Raw genomic sequence first — 15,363 nt, 5'->3', positions numbered from 1 at the left:
AATAATAATAATAATAAATAAATTAAAGGTAATAGTCTTTGGTCTTTGTTCAAACTCCACAATTCTTTGATACAGGTGGTATTCTCCATTGCAGATACCCCAAGATTGTGCCTGATTGTTGGACTGATAAAATGAACAAGTCCATTAAGGTTGACCATCACCCCCATGCTGTTAGGGTGTACAATGTTCTTCTGGTTCTGCTTATCTCCCTCAGCATCGATTCATGCAAGTCCTTCCAGGCTTCCCTGAATTCCCATCCCTCCCGGTTTCTAATAGAACAGTAGTGTTCCATGACATACATATACCATAGTTTGTTAAGCCATTCCACAATTGAAGGACATTCACTTGATTTCCAATTCTTTGCCACTGCAAACAGGGCTGCTATGAATATTTTTGTACAAGTGATGTTTTTTTACCCTTTTTCATAAACTTTTAAGGGTATAGACCCAGTAGTGGTATTGCTGGATCAAAGGGGAGATTATCTTAAAATGATTTTTTTGCAATATTCAGTTTATAAACCATGATAGTATGAGAGGGAAAACTTTTCAAAAATCTGTGAACACTTGTTTATTAATTTCAGATTCAATTTTTTTTTTGGCAAGGTGGTGGGGTTAGTTAGCTAATTAAGTGTCTGAGACTGAATTTGAACTTGGTGTTTTATCCAGTGTTCCACCTAGCTGGCCAAGATCCATTGCTTTTTTTTTTTTTTTTTTTTTTTTTTTTTTTAGTTTTTACAAGGCAAACGAGGTTAAGTGGCTTGCCCAAGGCCACACAGCTAGGTAATTATTAAGTGTCTGAGGTCGGATTTGAACTCAGGTACTCCTGACTCCAGGGCTGGTGCTCTATCCACTATGCCACCTAGCTGCCCCGATCCATTGCTTTTGAATTGAAAGTTTTACTAATATTTTGGCCTGCCCTGGGGGAAAAGATTAATTTTTAATTGCTTGAAATTGGTTTTTATATTTCTTATATGAAGTTACTGAAAAGTGATATGGTTACTTGAATCAATATAACTTATGAGGCTTGTATATGAACCATCTAAGTAGAGATATTATATATATTTTCAAGTATACTTTGGGATAAAGGAAAACAATTAGTGTAGAAAGGAAGTTTCTTTGAGTTTTGATAACCTCCACAAAATGAAGTCTTGTGGTGTTAAAAATGCCTATATTTTGGAGTTCTGTTGTCAACTTGTTCACGAGCTTAGTGGAGACATATTTTTCTGCTTTCTTAAAAAGATTAAACAATGGAGGTAAAACAATGACTCAAGTGTAGAGTTCCCCACCCCCGAAAAAAGCCAACCCAAAAGAAAACATCTTTGCCTAAGAATAAAAACTTGGTTTAAATCTTCCTATACCATTATACTTAGGTAACTTGCTAGTTACTGGAATCTAATGGAGAATCCTTTATCTGCTTTTGTAAGTTGAGATCTTTTCATGTGTTTTTAACAATAGTAAGCAAAGTACATACATGTGTATTGAATCAGTACAAATATGTGGATATGTACATATATAATTTTTGTTGAAAATCTTCCCTGTTACCTTCAGATTAAGTAAGAGTTCCTTAAAATTATTGTGATTACTTTGTAGGAAAACATTTGTTTAGTGGGAAAGAATAAAATAAGAACAGAGACTAGCAAAAGGGAATCTTATTATTTTTAAAAGAATCCTTAGCAGCTTAGTAAAGTTTTGTTGTATAGATAATGCCTGGAAATAGTTTTTCAGAATTAAGTTTATCTTTAGTAAAGTAGTTTTTTAAACTATAGTAACATTGCAAAAGAAAACTTAAAACTATCAGCAAGGTATTGCAATAGTCCTAGCAAGAGATGATGAGGACCTGCACCTGAGTGGTGGCAATGTCAGAGGAGAGAAGGTGGCATATTGGAGAGATGTTACAAAGGTGAAATCCAAAGGATTTTGGATGGGGGCAGGTAAGGGTGAAAGATAGTGAGGAGTTAAAATAATGCCCAGGTTGCTAATCTTGGGGATTGAAAGGGATATGTTGCTCTTGACAATAATAGGGAAGGTAAATGTGGAAAAAGTTTTAGGGAGAAAGATAATGAGTTTGGTTTTTATACAAAGAGTTTAAGAGGTCTACTGTTTATTCAGTTTGAGATTTTTGAAAGGCAGGTGGAAAAATGAGATTGGAGGTCAGCAGAGAGGTTAGAACAGGATAGGTAGTTTTGAGAATCATTAGCATGGTGCTAGTAATTCTATCTGTGGGAGCTGATAAGATCGACAAGTGTGATGGTTTAGACCTGGGCATGTAAGGAAGGAGACATTAAATAAGGAGAGACTGAAAATAAATGTTGGAGGAGAAAGGATGCAATGAGATCAAGTAGAGTAGAGAAGAAAGTGGAGGAGTTAGCCTTGAAAAGGATTAAGGTAATTTTATCCTGTAGAGATGAAGGAGAAGATAATGGCAGAAGGTATCTGAGTGAAATAAAATTAAAAAGATCACAGTGAATGACCTCAATTTTTTCTGTAAAATATGAGATGGAAGTTCTCATTTGAGATGGGGAGAAGGGGAGCTGTGTGAAATTTGTGGAGAGATGAAAAGGTTGAACTGCTGATTTAAGAGTGGGATCGTGAATTGATGAATTTATAATAGCATTGTTTAGCAGCATTGAGGGCTTAGTCAAGGTTGTATAACACAAATTTGGAGTGAATTTAGTCAATTCTCATGCATGATTTTTCTATATTTTTATTCAGTAGCATTTGTTAGGAGTTAAGGCAGTGAATGGTAGGAGTGATCTGAGACTAGTCAGGGCAGGTTCAGTAAAATGTTTAGGGGTTAGGGATTCAAAAGAAGATAATAACTGTAGAGTTGAATTAGTTTACCAAGGGGTCAAATGGAGCAAGAGAACTGACCTGGGAGAGTATTGAGGTGTTAAGGAATTAGAGGTCATGGTGTGAACAAAGAGTAGGGTTTGGCAGAGGGAGAAGTGGAGAGCAATATATTATCAGATAAGATTGTGAAAGGATTTCAGAATTTTCAAATAATGTATTTTTTTTGTGTGTTGACAAGATCAGTCGTATGACCATCTTTAAGTAGGGTTGCAGTGGAGTGTGGGAGTAGCTTATGGGAAATGACCAGCCAAGGAACTAAATGATTAGAGGGTTTGAATGAGCCTCAGTAGATATGGCCTTTAATATGAGGGCCAGAGTTGAGGAGAGAATTGTAAGGCAGGTACTGAACTCAGCTCATCAAGGAAAGAAAGACTGTGACTTGGATGTCTGCAGACAAAGTCCTTGAAATTTTAATTGACTGGTAGAGATGAATTGTGTGAATCTCAAATGAAAACCAAATCACAAATGATATGAGGAATCAAAATATTTCTGAAATTTCAGCTCCTGCCCAGCAAATTGGTAAAGATGAACAAAGAAGAAATTTATTAGTGTTGGAGTAGTTTGTAGTAGCATTATTACAGACCCATGAATGGACCAAAATATTTATACTCTTTGATCTTAGGATCCCACTCTTTTGTTTGTTTTTTTGTTTGTTTTAGTTTTATTTAAGGCAATGGGATTAAGAGTGACTTGCCCAAGGTAACACTGCTAGGTAATTTAAGTGTCTGGGGTCTGATTTGAACTCAGGTCCTCCTGACTCCAGGGCCAGTGTTCTATTCACTGCACCATGTAACTGCCCAGATCCCACTCTTAAAACATAGAGTAGACGACACAATACTTTAGAGGCTGAAGATAGAAAAAAGGGTCTCATAATCAGGAAAACACATGTAACTGAACAAAAGAAACAAAGATGCCAATTGGTTGGGTTAGTCAATTAGCAAACATTCATTAATTAATGCTTAGTGACAGCTATACAAAATGCCCTTTCTTTCAAGGACAACATCCAGGATAGGAATCTCAGAGGGGAGGCACAGGCACTGAGGGTGGTGGTGGGGGTTTGACAGGGAAAGACCTCCTCCAGAGAGTGGGATTTAAATTGAATCTTTGCAAGAGCAAAGGAACTAAAAGGCAGAGGTGAGGGGTTTGAGCATTCCAAACATGGAGGGGACAACTGCTAGTGAAAGGCACTGAAATGAGAGATGGAGTATTCTGTGTGAAGAAGAGCCAGCAAGCCATAGTAGATCTTATAGTATGTGGAAGAGAGTGATAAAGATATTACAAAAACAGGAAGAGAAGGAATCATTTTATGAAGAGCTTTCAAGAGAACTGAAGGTAGCAGTCACTGGATTTTAGTGAGCAGGGAAATAACATGGTTAGACTTAAATACCTCAGAATTGTTACGTAAATGTAAAGGAATTTACCATGCCATTAAAATGAAGGTTATGAAGAATTCAGAGAAGCAAGGAAAGACTTATAATGTAGTGAAGTAAGCAAGACCAGGAAAAGAGCATATATAATGACTAGCACCAATGTAAATGAGAGTAACAAAAGAAATTGAAACTTAAAGCTTTGTAATAATTTTAATACTCAAACCTGTCCCCCAAGGAAAGAAAAGAAAAAAGGGGCAGTTAGGTGGCATAGTGGATAGAATACTGGCCTTGGAGTCAGGAGGACTTGAGTTCAAATTTGAACTCAGACACTTAATAATTGCCTAGCTATGTGACCTTGGGCAAGCCCATTGCCTTAAATAAAATTTTAAAAAAAGTTAAGAAAAGAATTAAAATATATTTCCTTTTTGTAATCATAAAAGAATATGTCTTGTTAGTTTTGTTATATTGCTTCTTACTGTTGCTGATGCTACAAGGGATGGCTCTTTGGACAGAAATAAGTATTGTGTCAATTTAAAACTTTAAAAATCATGGAGGCTTTGAGAGTTGGCTTCTGTCGGAGGATAAAGTTAGCTAAGTTACCATAGCCATATTGGCTTTATGTTAATGGATTTTTTTAATCATGTGAAGAATTCTAGTTATAAAATTGGTGGAAGGAGGACCCCATACCACCAAAATCACAGATATTTGAAACTAAAAAACTATTGATACCGTTGTTGATCCATTATCTCCAATCTATGTAAGATTGAAGAATGGGAGGGAAAGATTGGAAGAATGGAAATACTGTTTCCATTTCCCAAAAAAGAAAGAGAAAAGAATCTTGAGAAGAATCTTCAAACTGTGGGCTAATTCTATTCTTGACTACAATTTAGAAAAATGTTATTAAAGGGAATAGAAAAGAGGATGATGATCACAATGAGTTAGTAAAACTTTAGCAAGAAGTCATGTCTGGGGGTGGCTAGGTGGCTCAGTGGATAGAGCACTGGCCCTGGAGTCAGGAATACCTGAGTTCAAATCCAGCCTCAGACACTTAATAATTGCCTAGCTGTATAGCCTTGGGCAAGTCACTTAACCCCATTGCCTTGCAAAAACTAAAAAAAAAAAAGGCAGGTACTTAACTATTTGTAGAACTGAAATGAATTAGCATAAATAACTAGATCTAGTAACACAATCAAAATAGGAAATGAGGTTAGACAGACAAGACTTCTTGGTTTTTTTTTATTTTTTGCAAGGCCACAGCTAATAATTAATTACCTAGCTTTGTCACAGGCTAGTAACTACAAAGACAAAAAGAAATTGTCCTTGCCCTCAAGGGCTTTATCTTCTACTAGAAGAATTTTAAAACACTTAAAAAAAAACTTTGTATGTCTTTTGTAAAACCTCACTTTAGCTAACACTCTTGACTTTATTCCTTCTCAAACTTTACAAAAACTTTGTACAAAGAATAGCATGAATAGATTTTTGCATTTTGCCACCTCTGCTAAAAGAAAACCTGACATTTGAAGCAAAAGACCTTTATAACTAATCTCTGGATAGTCAGGATTTCTTATATTACCTTACCTATTCCTTTTTTATAAAGGGAATAATCTTTCCATCCCAGATGGAACCCTATCTTTTGTTTTTATTCTGACCTTAACATACACAAAGTAAAATGGTATTTTTTTCCATATATATTGTAGAACAGAAGGTTATTGTGCATAATGCCATGAATGTATTATATAGAACTTGCTTTTCTTTTTAAGTATATCATAAATTCATCACAAAACTTTTAATATTGTCTTGTTTGCCTATGATTCCTTTTGGCCTTCCTTCTGCCCTCTTCCCTGCATTAAAAAAAAATTCTTCTCTTTTCCTCTGCTTTTCTCATTTACCCTCAAACTCATCACCTACCCCATAGTTGGGAAAAGCTTATAAAACCTTTATAATGTAAATTATAGACCCATAAAACCCCTCCCAATATAGTCTTTTTTCCAAAACATCTTATTTTATATCTTAGTCTGTCAAGTGTTTCATTGTAGTCCTCTAGAATCAGTTGATCAGGCATTGATCAGAGTTATCAAGTTTTTCAAAGTTGTTTTTATAACATTAATCTTGTATAACTTGTTCTACAAGGTTCTCCTTACTTCATTCAGAGCTAATAAACATTTTCACTGACTGGGTTAAGCCAGGCTGATGGGGCTCTTTATGTGAACTTTGAGATGTGCAGCAGAAAACATGTACTATATATAAATTATTTGATGCTATGTAGGTAGGGTATATGAGGGCAATCTTAGCCTGTCTATTTTGGGAGTTCTATTCTTAGATTGCCCTCCATCAGGTATGGGGCAGCTTTAACTTGTCCAGGAATTCAGCTTTGAAACTTGAGTTGTGAGAGAATCTAAATGAGTTTTCCTTTCCTGTAAGCTTTGGGCACTATTAAATGAAAACACTCTAAATTGAGTAGTTGAGAGTTAAGGCTTCTTTTATAGGAAAGGGGAGCCTCTTCTAGCATGCATGCTTAATTATAATGGACTGGAGCTTATAGGTACTAGCCCTGATTCTTTCTACTAACTAGAATGTTGGACAAGTCACTTAACTTCCTTAAAAATTTCTGATCTTTAAAGGAAGTTAACACTTTCTAATCTCTAGAATCCCTGTCATCCCTAAATTCTGTGATTAGGGATTTGTAGTTATAAATTCTAATTAAATTTTGGGCTAACACAGTGTTCTTTTCTGTTTAAAGGGCTGTTTTCCCCAAGAGATAATAATGATGCAATAAAAATCTCAACTAAACTAAAAAACCCACGGTTTTTCTCTTACAGGGTCTTGAAGTTCATTTGGGGGTTGTGGCTCACATGGCAACAGCAAATTCTACTCCTCCAGGCTCTTTAGATTTGCTTCAGCCTGGATTTTCAAAGGATATCCTAGGAACAAAACTAGAAGATAAATATCTCTGCTCTGCATGCAAGAACATTTTGAGAAGGCCATTTCAAGCTCAGTGTGGACATCGTTACTGCTCATATTGTCTGACCAGTATCATAAGGTACTGATCGTGATTTTTTAAACTTGTACAGTATAATGGGAATAATATGTTCTTTGCTTCTGCAGAATGATCAGACAGGCAACATTTATTAAGTAACTATTATCTCTCATGCATTTTGCTAGAGTGCTAGGGATACAAAGAAAGGCAAAAGACAGTCACTGCTCTCAAGAAGTTCAGAGTCAGGGCGGCTAGGTGGCACAATGGATAAAGCACCTGCCCTGGAGTCAGGAGTACCTGGGTTCAAATCCAGTCTCAGACACTTAATAATTACCTAGCTGTGTGGCCTTGGGCAAGCCACTTAACCCCATTTGCCTTGAAAAAACCTTAAAAAGGTAAAAAAAAGAAGTTCAGAGTCTAATAGGGGAGACAAAATGCAAGTAGCTACTTATAGCAAACTATATATAGGATAAATTGAAAATTGCCAACTGGAGGGTGGCACTAGTATTAAGGCAAATCAGGAAAGACTTCCTGTGGAAGGTGAGATTGGATTTTATTTGAGATATGAAGAAAGCCAGGAGTCCAAGATGAGAAAGAGAACATTCCACATAGAGTTCAGCTTGGAAATAGGGAATGGAGTGTCTTAGCAAGGAACAGCAAGGAGACCAGTGCCAATTACAAATTTCTTTAGTCATTGTTGAAGATAATTAGGATCTGGGTGCTGAATAACTACTAGTTAGATAATGGTTATAGCAGACTTTGGGTTCCATTAAATCTACATAAAGATTTTTTTTCTGAATGAACAATAAAGTCATGATTTTGACAGCATTTATTTGTTGGATATTGTACCTCATCAGAATATTTGTAAGAAATGTTTCTCCTCTTTTCATAAGCACTGGGCCTCAGAATTGTGCTGCCTGCATTCAGGAGGGAATATATGAAGAAGGCATTTCTATTTTAGAAAGTAGTTCGGTAAGTAAGCATTCTCTAAATTGAAAATGCTTTAATTGCTAAATTGTATTTGTTTTGGTTTCAGAGGTTGTAGGATATGATTTTAGAGAACTGTAGAATTATTTTTTGACTTATTTTATTAAGAGATTGCTCTATCCAAGAGACTTGACTTGTAGTTGAGGTTACCAAAGCAAAAGCAGCTCATGGTTGGAAGTAGATTGTTAGTATTCCTTCTATGAAAGTCATTTTATGAATATGTTTAGAAAGCCCTTCTAATTTGAGCTTTCATCTCTAACTTCTGTAATATGTCAGTTTGATTCATATATGACTAACAGGTAAATTCTTTGATATTTATAAAGAGCCATGTAATAAAAAAGAAATTGTAACCTCAGAGGAACTTTTCTTCCTTTTTCCTAAGGCTTTTCCAGATAATGCTGCTCGAAGAGAGGTAGAAAGCCTACCAGCTGTCTGTGTCAATGAAGGTTGCACTTGGAAAGGCACTATAAAAGAATATGAGGTAAAAAAAGACTGGAGTTTTTCCTTTGCTTTTCTTTTGCATGTCTCAGGAGATCAAGAAGTAAACTACTAAAGCATTTATTAAATGATTACCATGTGTCTCTACTACTACCACTACTAGTAGCATTTATTTACTGTTTCTAATGCAGGCATTATACCTAAGTGCTTTACAAATGTTAATTTGTTCAAACTTAACCACTCTGAGGTAGGTGCTACTATTACTATTCTCATTTTTACATGGGAAGTTAGGTTAAACACTATCCACTCAGTCACCTAGCTGCCTCCAGTGCTTGATAAATATTGGACATATAAATAAAAAATTTAAGCTAGTCCTCAACCTTAAGGAGTTTACATTTGAGTGATGTAAGATGAAGAGGAAGGAAGAATTCTTTCAGTGAACTATGAGACAAGGTTCTTACCTAAGTAAGTCAATAGAGGAAAGGTACTTACTGGAGGTTTGAAGAGGGATAGAAAGTTTTGGAAAAGCTGCTCTGAGGTGTGAGATGACTCAGTTCTCAGGCAGAAAGAGATTGCTTTGCACAGTGAGGGTCCAATTGAAAGATTGTAGTACATAAATTTGTAATTGCCCCAGTCAGCACAGTTTCGTGTTTTCTCCAGCTTTGATCAGCAACATGATATGACTGAAGCTAGTCAGGGCACAATTGGCAATAGGATAACAAGTCAAGGAATTCAAGAAAGAAGTTTAGGATTGAATTGGTTCACCAAGGAAAGGATTGAGATAAGGGAAGAAAGGAGCCTATGGATATCACAGGAGTGTTAGCTTGGAAAATAACTGAAGAGTTGTGGGATTGAAGGCGATGAGGATGGGCTGGGTTTGAGGTTTCAAAGGAGAAGGAAGGGAGAATGACAAAGGATTGTGATTAGATAAAGGAATTTCAAAGGGCATGAACATGGGAGGTAATGCATTTGTGAGTGATGGTAAGATCAAAGGTATAACCATCCTTTTGTGTGACTGAGATAGGGTGGTAAAGTATAGATCATGTGAAATACTAATCTGTGGAAGTGGAGAGTTAAGGTGTCTAAGAGAATATCAGTATTTATATTAAAGTCTAATAGTATGAAGACAGGAGTTGAGGAGGAAAGACTATGAACCAAGTCCTGTTCCTATTTTAAGAAGAGGAATTTCTAGAAGTTCAGTAGACAACAGCCATAAGGCTTTTGTTTAGGTGGTATATAGTGAATAAACCTCAAAGCAGAAATTACTAAATGGTGGTAATAGAAGGAAAGCCTAGAAGTAGCAGCAGGGAACAAGTATTCCAATTCCTTTACCTTGACCCATGAGTCAGGGGAATGAATAGAAGTGCAACCAGGGCTAGAAAGGGTTACCAGGGAAGTTGCCTCATCAAGGGGGTATCATGTTTTGGTGAGAGCCAGTTAGATAGGGTGAGAAAGGAAAATTTAAGATAAAAGTAGGCTTGATAACTATTAAACAGACATGTTTCAGTTGGGAGGGTAGCTTTAGAGTGATGGTCAGGTTGAGGAGCATGATAGAAGGGAGTGAACTGTTAGAAACAGAAAAGGGGTTTGAACAATGACAGGAAAAATTTTCAGCATCACTGGGGTGGAGAGAGATAAGTATAACAAGGTGGGAGTTTGTTAATCACTGAAGATTGAATTCAAAAGGGTTGTTAATATCTCTTGGTGTTAGAGGGTACTAATAAAAGGAGCTAGTGGAATGGCACTCTTCTTATCTTGAAGATGTAGATAGGGATAAGGATTGGATTCTTGCATTGGTATAGGTGAAAAAACTGTCAGCCAGTCAGGTTGATACTTTGTCTGTAGCATATAAGCTTGAAGAGTTGCATAGAGCATCGAGAAGTAAAGTTGCTCTCCCAGAGTTGCACATACAGTCAATATAAATCAGAGGGCATACCAGTTCTATCCATTATACCATATAAGTAGTTACAGAATAAATAAAACAATAATAAATACTAATAATTTAAATACAAGGTAATAGAACTTGGGATCAGGAAAAAGTTTCTTTTGAAAAGGGGGTGCTGGATTTGTTCTTGAAGAAAGAGAGGGATTCTGGATTTGTAGAGTTAGGAAGGACTTCCATACATGTGTGATGACCAGGGAAAGAGTACAGAGATACTACATTATACATACTACTATCATGTATAATAAATAAAGAGAAGGCCAGTTTGAATAGATTGAAGAGTACAAGGATGAAATCACTAAAGAGAGAGAGTAGAAAGAAGACAAAGGAGTCTAGAACAGAGCCCTAGGACGGTGAATCAGCATCTGAGAAGAACTTCTAAGAATATAGACTTCCAAAAGCCCAGTGAAGAGAGTGTCCAGGAGGAGAGATGTGATCATCTGTTGTTAGATGTGGCAGAGGGATCAGGCAGGGGGCCATTAAATGTGACAATGTAGATCATTGGTCACTTTGAAGAGAGCCTATCATTTTAATGATGAAGATGCAAAAGGTTTGAGGAACAAATGAGTAGAAAAATAATGGAGGCAGTAAGTGGAGGTAGGTTTTTTCTTAACAGTTGGGGCTGAGGAAGGGAGGAGAAGTTTGGGACATTAGCTTGAAGGGGCTGGTCTAGTGAGGAGGCTGATTGGTTCAGTGGATAAATCAGTGGATCTATAGTCCGGAAGACCTGAGTTTAAATTTGAGCTCAGACACTTAACTATGTGACCCTGGGAAAGTCTTTTTTGCCTCATTATTACCAACTGTAAAATGGAGATATTAATAGTACCTGCTTCCCAAAGATGTTGTGAGGATCAAATGAGATATTTGTAGAGTTCAAATCTGGCTTCAGACACTTAATAATTACCTAGCTGTGTGAACTTAGGCAAGTCAATCCCATTGCCAACTGGGGGCAGCTCAGGAGTGCAGTGGATAGAGCATTAGCCCTGGAGTCAGGTGGACTGGAGGTAATGTTTGCGAAGCATTTAACACATAGTGTTTAAATAAATGCTTAGTCCCTTCTCTTTTCTTTTTGATAATGAAGCTAGACTTAGTTGTGTTTGATGGCAGGAATCTGGAGATAGGAAAAGGTTGAAATTTAGAGACATGAAGGAGGGGGAAGGGGCCATCGGGCAGCCAGCTGAGGAATGAAGAAATATGAGCTAGGACCTTGCTAGCCATAGGAGAAGTGTTCAGAAGAGAGGGAAAATATGGGAAGCTTGAGAAGAGATGAGAAAGTTTGGATGAGCTTCTGTGAGGAGTGAGAGAGGTAAGGAAGATGAAATCTACTGTAAGGATCTGATTGAAATTGGTTAATATGAATTTATAGTTTATGGAGTTAACATGTATGTTATTAACAGCTCCAGGTAAAATGTTGACAATCTCTTGAACATATAAGTAAAAAAATTACTTAACTCAGAGCACTGAAATTATTGAGAATGTGCACCATAACTTTTCTTATCCTGGGAACTTGAGGGCTGTTTTTATGTGTTATTGTAGATTTCTTTTTTGGTGTGGTCTATTATATAGCAGTGGCTTCAACAGGGACCTTCTTTGTCATTGGAAACACATGAAATTGAGAGGAAGTTGAAATATATGTATTCATTCCTTAAAGGAAACATATTTTGGTACTAAGAATGATTAGCTTTTCTCATGTAGATCCTTGGATGTTTGTAATTAATCAAAGCAAGAAAAACATTTCTTGAATGCCTATCATGTTCCAGATTCTGTGCTGAGGGAAGGTTGGTATACAAAAGGCAAACATGAAACAGTACCAGTGCAGAAAGCGCTTACATTCTATCAGATTTCCTTTTAGTATTTGAACCTGAAAGAGGACAGAGAGAAAAGAGGAGTCAGTGTTGGCTGGCATATCAGGCCTGTCTTGCAGTCTATCAGCTGGCAAAGTAGTAAAATTATAGTAGTGCTGGGATTTGTTTGGTTGTGGCTTAATTAAAGAGAGAGAGAGAGAGAGAGAGAGAGAGAGAGTAAAAGGGCAGAACTGTTAGATACTTGAGTGTTTCAGTAATTATTGATTTGAAGTTTAGATCTTAAAGGTTAATCACAATTAGTCCTGCTTATAGCTAGAATACTTCAAGAAAAACTTGAATATGAAATCAAATTTATATTCTTCAAGTTAGATATAAAATTTTGACAACTTAAACAACCATTAAATGGTCAGAAAGAAAATGTAGTCTGTTTTGAAGCAGCTTCCCAGTTTGGGTTACAACATTGCTTTTCACGTTTTTCTACTGCAATTCTGACAGATATTTTTGTAATAATTGAAACCTGATACATTTGCATATCAAGTTTCCTAAGAACTTTGTAAGGCAGCTAAGTTAGACTTCAATAATGCCATTTTAATAAGATGTAGATTGATTCTCAAGCCAGAGGCATTTACTCAATGCCACATGACTAGTAAATGGAGGAACCATTCTAATTAAGTTCTTCTGAAATGTTGTCCATTTCTATTCCATGATACCATATTATACCTCTCTTTTAGTTATCTTTGATTCTTTATCAAGTTAAATACTTCACCTACTTTGAAGGAGGAATGTTTGGTGTATGGGGTTATGAAACAATGAACACACAGCAAAGGACTTCCTGTTACATTTGAGGCAATTTGTCTGACTGTCCCTGGCTAGCTCATTTTTGCTTTCTAGAATGTGATGATCTCTTGTTCCCTCTTAGGGAAACTGATTGCCATGTGCAGTGTTACCTTGGAAAGGAAATCTTATTCCCAGGGAGAAGAGTTCATAAACCTTTTAATGTCTATAATTGTGGATTTATAAATGAATTTAAGGTCTTGGGAAACCATGCTAAAAATAACACCAGTTGGGGCCTCTAGATGGCACAATAGATAGAGGACCAACCCTAGAGTCAGGAGGACCTGAGTTCAAATGTAACCTCAGACACTTAACCTCAGACACCTAGCTGTGTGTGACTTTGGGCAAAAACTTAATAAAAATAAAAATAACATCAATTTTTGCTATTTGATGACAGTCAGCTCCTTTTATTCTGTGTCCTGATTGATATCTGAAATCTTTTAAGTTCTTTTTGCAAGTATATAGTGTTAACAGTTTTAAAATACTAAAGATTAAAGATTCTATCCTATTTATCAAAAATTCACAATTAAATGAAATGAAAAAGTTTGTAATCCCTAGTTAGAAGTAACAATGCCTGAAAATTGGGAGCCAGTGAATGAAATAATAAAAAAGCCAGTCTTAGATTAATGATAGATTAACATTTATATAGTACTTTAAGCTTTTCAAAGGGCTTTATTTTGTATATCACTGGAGCTTCACATCACAGCAGTTTTTTGAGGTAACTACTATTATTATTATTCTCATTTTACAGATGTGGAAACTGAGATTTGCCCATTATCAAATAGCTAGTAAGTTTCAGAGGAAGATTATTAGGATCACCTGTTTCATTGTTGCTTAAATACAAATAAATTTAAATTGGAAGTGAAATAGGGCACAATCTGGCCTATCTTGAAATGGAATTTGACCTAGCTTGGATGTTTTAAATATCTTTAACCCTGTCCCCTTCCAGTTTGGAAGGCTGATGACTAGAAAGCCTGTGAGTGGTGTGTGGTGCTGTCATTTGCATGAGGGCAAATAAATGGAGACTTCATGAGGAGGGACTGGGTACTGTGTTTCATTTCTCTTATACAGTTTTTTTTCAGCATCTATGTACTCAAGGCATAAGATAGATGAAAGACCTGAACACAAGTTTATTTAGTGGTTGGACTGCTATGTAAAAACTGTGTCTCCATAGATTCACTACATAGACTGCAGCCAAAATATGTGGGCTGTGGGCTGTGGGCTGTAATCGTAACTCCTGCCAGGCATGCAGTGTGGAAAGTCCCTAGTTGTGCCATTTGAGAACAGCAGCGGAAAGTACCTAAGAGGAGTCATTGTTTGTTCATCTGAAAAGGGCAAAATGTTTGTAGGGACTCCTCATCTGGTTAGGCTTTGATATGAATGATAAAGCCTTATCACTGGCTTTTAAATTTAGTAAATGTCACAGGGCCAAAAAAGCAATGAAATACCCATAGATAAAGTTTAAACAAAACTATCTTCTAGCACTAACATTTCCTTTTACTTCTTAAAACTAAGAAATTTATTTTTCTCTTTAGGCTGCTCAAAATACATATGTTTCTACTCTTAATTTCAAGTTGTCTGAATTGTTTGGTGAGCTGTAGAAGACTATAAAGTACTTGAATTATCAAGTTAGAAAAATCCCATTTGGCCTTTGAATGTTGTTTTTTTCTTTTCTCTGAAACCCTTACCAAAATATTTACCAAAAGATGGTGATTATTTTTAACCACAGGTAAAGTACAGTTTTAAATATCTATGTGTAATATGGAAAAACTAATAATCTTAGAAATAATAAATTGATTCAGATTGGGCTCATTTGAAATTTAGAAGTATGATGCTTTCATTTACTTAAAATTTAGTTAAAATTGACTGTAATTGAATGAATATTGATGACTCAGATGTTAATCTAGGTAAGGTTGATGAGAAAAAAATAGGAACTTCCTTTTAGTTATAAAGTTGTAGTCATGGGGTTTTTTAACAGGTTGGAAGGAAGGAGCAGTGATCTCTACTGCAGTGTAAGAGCTCTAGATTCAAAGCAGTCCTTCTAAATCCATAGTGATACAGGATTTTCATTAACTCAGTAGGAAATTAGATTTGTATGGTTTAGACTTTGGCCATTTAGAACTGTTGAGGAAATTTTGTTTATCAAAACCAAGAAGCAAAA

At 36.1% G+C, this 15,363-nt stretch overlaps 1 protein-coding gene across 5 annotated transcripts in view; it reads left to right on the top strand.

Annotated features, from left to right (window-relative positions):
* Positions 1-15,363, top strand: part of TRAF2 (TNF receptor associated factor 2) — a 65,717-nt gene that overhangs the window by 17,448 nt on the left and 32,906 nt on the right. For all 5 annotated transcript variants that reach the window (XM_074210644.1, XM_074210643.1, XM_074210645.1 and 2 more), the window contains 3 exons: positions 7,039-7,259; positions 8,090-8,168; positions 8,566-8,664. In XM_074210644.1, the coding sequence (XP_074066745.1) occupies positions 7,039-7,259; positions 8,090-8,168; positions 8,566-8,664 (399 nt within the window). The remainder of the gene's footprint in view (positions 1-7,038; positions 7,260-8,089; positions 8,169-8,565; positions 8,665-15,363) is intronic.

This window comes from Macrotis lagotis, chromosome 1 (genome assembly GCF_037893015.1).
Source record: "Macrotis lagotis isolate mMagLag1 chromosome 1, bilby.v1.9.chrom.fasta, whole genome shotgun sequence".
Taxonomy (NCBI): domain Eukaryota; kingdom Metazoa; phylum Chordata; class Mammalia; order Peramelemorphia; family Peramelidae; genus Macrotis; species Macrotis lagotis.
The sequence above is the reverse complement of the archived record's forward strand: the minus strand, read 5'-3'. Positions and strand labels throughout refer to the sequence as shown.